Source organism: Hypanus sabinus, chromosome 8, assembly GCF_030144855.1.
Source record: "Hypanus sabinus isolate sHypSab1 chromosome 8, sHypSab1.hap1, whole genome shotgun sequence".
In the NCBI taxonomy this organism is placed as follows: Eukaryota; Metazoa; Chordata; class Chondrichthyes; order Myliobatiformes; family Dasyatidae; genus Hypanus; species Hypanus sabinus.
Genome location: NC_082713.1, coordinates 118550500 through 118555854, shown reverse-complemented (window position 1 = coordinate 118555854; position 5355 = coordinate 118550500). Strand labels below are relative to the sequence as shown.

The 5355-nt window shown below is 40.5% G+C and overlaps 1 protein-coding gene across 1 annotated transcript; it reads right to left on the bottom strand.

Moving 5' to 3' along the window:
- Nucleotides 1-3635: 3635 nt before the first annotated feature.
- LOC132397659 (cysteinyl leukotriene receptor 1-like) lies at nucleotides 3636-4559 on the bottom strand. Its single transcript, XM_059976427.1, has one exon. It carries the CDS (start codon nucleotides 4557-4559, stop codon nucleotides 3636-3638), a length of 924 nt encoding a protein of 307 aa, XP_059832410.1.
- Nucleotides 4560-5355: the final 796 nt, after the last annotated feature.

The following is a 5355-nucleotide window of genomic DNA, read 5'->3' as shown; positions in this document are numbered from 1 at the left end:
AGGTGCTCTAAAGCCTTGTGGAGAGTCGTTGAGATTGCGTCTGACGCTGACCTATTGTGGCAGTAAGCAAATTGCAATGGATTCAGGTCATTGTTGAGGCAGGAGTTCAGTCCAGTCATAAACAACCTCTCAAAGCATTTCATTACTGTCGATGTGGGTGCTACCAGGTTAGAGTCATTAAGGCAGCCCGCATTATTCTTCTAAGGCACTGGTATAATTTTTGCCTTTTTGAAGCAAGTGGGAAATTCTGCCCATAGCAGTGAGAGGCTGAATATGTCCCTGAATACTTTTGCTAGTTGGCTGGCAGAGGCTTTCAGAGGATTACCAAGCCCAACATGGAACCTTCTGATTTGTGGGATCACACCTTTTTTAGAAATAGTCCAATATCAGACTCTGAGACAGAGAACACAGGGTCATCAGGTGCAGCAGGGAGCTTCACAGCTTTCAAAGCGTGTGTTGAAGACGTTAAGTTCATCTGGTAGTGAGGCATCGCTGCCATTTATACTATTTGCTTTCACTTTCTTGGAAGTAATATATTGCAGACCCTGCCAGAGTTCCCATACATCTGATATCGCGTCCATCCTTGTTTAAAATTGTCTTTTTGCCTTTGAAGTAGTCCTCACAAATCATACTTGGTTTTCTGGTACAGGCTTCGGTTGCCAGACCTGAAAGCCATAGATATTCATAGATATTGAGAGATACGGCACTGAATTGAATTGAACAGAATATGCTATGATCGATTACTTTGTGTTTTATATTCTGTTTTTTTTTTTTACTTTAGTTTTCAAGTTTGGTGAATTCTTCACTTTTTTGCTCATTGGTGTTTGATGTTTTTCTTTGAATGAGTTCCATGGTTTTTGGCTGTGGGAAGAGGAATCTCAGGGCTGTGTACTATATACAAGATAAATCTACTTTGAATCTTTCAACTTATGTCTATTACTTGTAGAGAATAAGGTTGGTAAATACTCTAGAATGTATCATGCTTCTAAGATCTGATCAAGGGAAAACAAGATGTAAAAGAAATTTAGCTTTTGTGCATAAAATGAAACATTTGGCCAGTGTCAAATGACAAAGTGAATATTTCGAATGTTGACTTCATTTGAGAATAAAGAGCCGAATTAAGTGTCCACTTAAGCAAACGATTCAATTATAACAATAGAGATAGCGAGCAATACAGCATTGGTCCAAGCCCTTTGCCAAAAGAGTCCATGCTTACCATATTGTCCACCATGCCAGGCCCAATAGCCTATATTCAGCTCATTTTCCTCCAGGCACTAATTGGTTCTATCGTCTATGCTTCACCCACTTCCTCTACCAGAGCATTCCATTTACTCACCACTATCTACATGAAAATGTTGCCCCTTGTGGGCCTTTCAGAATAATTTCCCTCACATCCTAAATGGATGCTCCATTTTAGACTGCCCTACCCTCGGGAAAATATTGTTGCCATCCAGCTTATCTATGTCTCTCGTAATTTTAAACACATCCATAACGTCGTCTTTTAGTCTCCTAAGTTCTAAACAGTGAAGACCTAGCCCACCCAACCTCCATAACTCCAGGCCTCCGGAGCAATATACAATGTATTAGTTCATAACAGTTCACCCAAATAGATTGAGAACATTTCTAAAACTGTGAAAGCACATTCGGTAAGCTAATCTAATTGAAGTGAACTAACATCTCAGAGAGAAGTGACATCTCTCTGCCCCATTAAAAAGGACAGTGAGAGCCTGCGGTCTGTCAAATTGTTAGGAGAACCATTAGTTTTTGTTCTACTGCAGATCATGATCATTTTGTGGGGGGGGGGGCTGCTATTGCTTCCTTTCTGGTTGGAGTGTGCTGATGATTTTTTGCTGAAGTAGATGGGGGATGGTCAATGCTTTGCTGCTGTATGGTGCATGTGGGGGACTTTGGGGTTGTAACGCTTTTACCGTCAGTCATTATTTGGGCACTCTTCTGTTTTCATCGATGTTTGTGAAGAACAAGAATTCCAGGTTGTATATTGCACAATTCTCCGATATTACATAATAATAAACCTTATTATTATGTAAGGTTTACTCATTTGACTCATGCACTTTGAAATTTCAAAAAATACAGTGTGTGTTATCTGTATCAATGACCAACAGTCCAAGGATGTTCTGGAGGTGGTCCAGTCAGTGTCACCACAATTCTAAAATCAAAATATCATGCCCACAACTTACTAACCATAACCCTACAGCTTTCGAATGTTGGAGGAAACATGAGCACCCAAAGGAAACCCATGCCATCAAGGGGAGAATGTACTGAAAGTGCTGGGAATTGAACCCAAGTTACTGGCATTGTAAAGCATTATGCTAAATGTTATGCTACCATACTGCCCAATATACCAGGAGAAATGTACTGAGCAATCAAGACACTCTGGCGTTTGGTCCGTATTGATCATATGGTCCTCTAAATACACAGTAGAAGGCAATTAGTGTACAAGATCATGCTAATTGTTTTAATTTGGACAAATATGAAACTGCCAAAATGGTGTGGCAACAAAGGAGATAAATTGATGTGATTTAGGGAACAGAAAGATTAGCATCTTCAGTTTGAATGGAAAGATGGTAGGCTTCCTGCAACAGTTTGATCAAAAGAGGCACGAAATAGAAAAGGTTGAAAAAATGATTTACCTGTACAAATATAATTTATTGAGGCTTGAGCAGTTTATAATAGTGTATTATTATTAATAATGAAATTAAGGGCAGAAACAAAATCTTATTTTCTTCACAACCGGTAAAGGTATTATAGGACTCCATTTTTCAAAGTACAACAATCCTGTTGAAAATGCAAGGAAGTTAAAGTACGATAAAGTTGTCAAACCAGAGAAAGCACTGTATAATGTGTGCACAATGTCTGTTAATTGTTTGATAGGATATACCCGCCATTATTTCCAGCATACAACATTAAACAGAGTCAGCTGCACCATCTATCATACGGTTTTTTATCCTGCTGTGTGACTCAATATCCCTCCTCACCCACCCAATGTCTATGATGACCATCAAATACTTCTGTATCCTGTTACTACTTACCAGCATTTAGACTGTAAGCCTTTGAAGCTTAATCGATTCACGTGTTCTTGCAACTATCCTCTCAGCGATGTTCCTATTTCTTTGTTCCTTTCTTCGTGGTCAGCTGAAACCCCTCCAACCCCTTTTAAGTTCCTTCCCCTCACCTTGCGCTACTTGATTCAGACCCAACTATGAAAAAGGACTATGGACCATAAATATGCCTTTTATAATTTATATATCTCCCTCCGTCATCCTTCAACCACTTTTGCTTTTGAAAGAACGATTTGTTGAATTAACTGGAGAAAGTTTGAGGCTCATTCATTTTAAAGTCATTTAGTAATCTACAATATCTGCAATAATTTGTAGCTTTTATTATGTTAGACAGACGAGTAAAATTATCCATCATTTGGCTATGCAAAGATGGCGTTTAAATAGAAATAACTGACTCACAAACAGGATGATAAGCAGCCAGCACATTATCCACTCTGAATCTGGTTGACGAGGGTCATTAACTATAGGAACAGCGTGTGACACGGACTTTGCCAAGTTTCAGCAGAACGGAGAGCGTGTTGAAGGAGAGTGGTGTGCCGGAAAACCATATAAATGTTAGTCAGAACGAGGCAGTGGATTGTTTGGCCCTCGTCGGAACTGGGTGTGTTTTATAATGAGAGTGAGAGGATATTTCACAACAACTTTCAGCTGCTCCGTAAAGAGCGTCTGGGTCATAGCGTAAAGAGCCGTATTCGTGCAGCAGCTAAGGAGCTGCAGCATGTAAGCCACCTCCTGCATTGAATAAGGTGGAAATTCTGTCCCCCGCAACAGCTGAATCAGTTTCACCCATATAAAATTTACTGTAAACAATGTCCATATTGAAATGAAGTTCCCCGAAATTGCCAGCAATAGGATGAGCGATTTTCTGCGGCTCTCCATTTCTGGGTCTCTGGGATTTTTCCCAGTGCTGGGACCTCGGAGTCTTTTGCGTGCTCTGTTGGCCACCAAAACGGGTCTGATGGTCACTGCATTGAGTATCAGTACCAGGACAAACGGGACCACAGGGGTCAGCAGGTAATGGAGGATAGCAATGATTCCCCAGATTGGAGTACGCGAAACACCATTTCTTGATAAGCAAAATCTGGGGTTATCAACAAGAAAATACATATCAGTGAGAATAAAACACCAGAAAATATTCTTTGAACAGCTCACAGCGGTCACTGTCCCCAGCACAACTGCCGCCATTTTCTCATTGCAGTATTTAGTCCTCATTGTCTGGTAACAAATGGCCACACATCGATCAAATGTGAAAGCGACGGTAAACCAAACTGAACAGTCGGTGGCTGCGTAAATCATGGCCGCCTGGATGTTACACATGCGCAGCGAAAACAGGAAACTGAAGTAATTCCTATAAACAACCGGAATCTGCCTGAAAATCAGGTCGAGAAAAACGACCAGAAGATCTGCCGCTACTATGGCAACCAGGTAGTGAGTGACAACTTTGGAGAGTCCGCACTTCCTCCGGGATAGAATCGCCATAGCCACAATGTTCACTGCAGCAAGCGAAATAAACATAAGGATTATGTACGAGGCCAATGAATAAGATAACAGATTCAGTGATAATGTCAGGATAATAAAATGTCTCTTTTTCCCTGTTTTATTAATGCCCTAAAATGTAAAGCTGCTGACTGTCCCATTTGCAAATCCTCCAGTGCAGACTGGTGCATATTCACTGTCTTTCACTTTCCTGAATTCACCAATCATGACCTTAGTTGTATTGATTATGAATGACTTATTGTGGGATCACCTAATTATGTGTTCTATCTTATACCCAAAACTGACTCATCAGCATCTGTGATTCTTGAGATCATGCCTCTAATAATCTTACAAACTCCTTCGCTCCAGTGATCACAACCCAAGCTTATGCAAACTCTCTTTACATTACATGGTTTCACTCCAGGGAACATCTGTGTGAACCTCTACTGCACCCTATCCAAACCCTCTACATTCTTCCTATGATGGGGTGATTGGAACTCAACATAATGCTCAATGTGCAGCTCAGCTGAATATTTATAAAGCTGTAACATCCCTCCTCCTGAACTTAATGCTCAATTGAGAAGCACGCCATTTCTCTTCTTTACCAGCCTATCAACCTGTGAAGGGAGCTATTGAGTTACACCCCAATATCCCCTGTATATCATCTCTATTAAAGAACCTGCCATGAACTGTGTAATGTCCCTTCACATTTGATCTTCTATATTGCAAACACTTAGCTGAATGAAAATCTATCTATATTTTTTCTGTGCATTTGGGCAACTAAGCTGTATCTTTCAGC

What these genes read in the sequence shown, in the direction of transcription:
- LOC132397659 (XM_059976427.1), bottom strand. Translation starts at nt 4,559, where the DNA reads ATGGCGATTCTATCCCGGAGGAAGTGCGGACTCTCCAAAGTTGTCACT.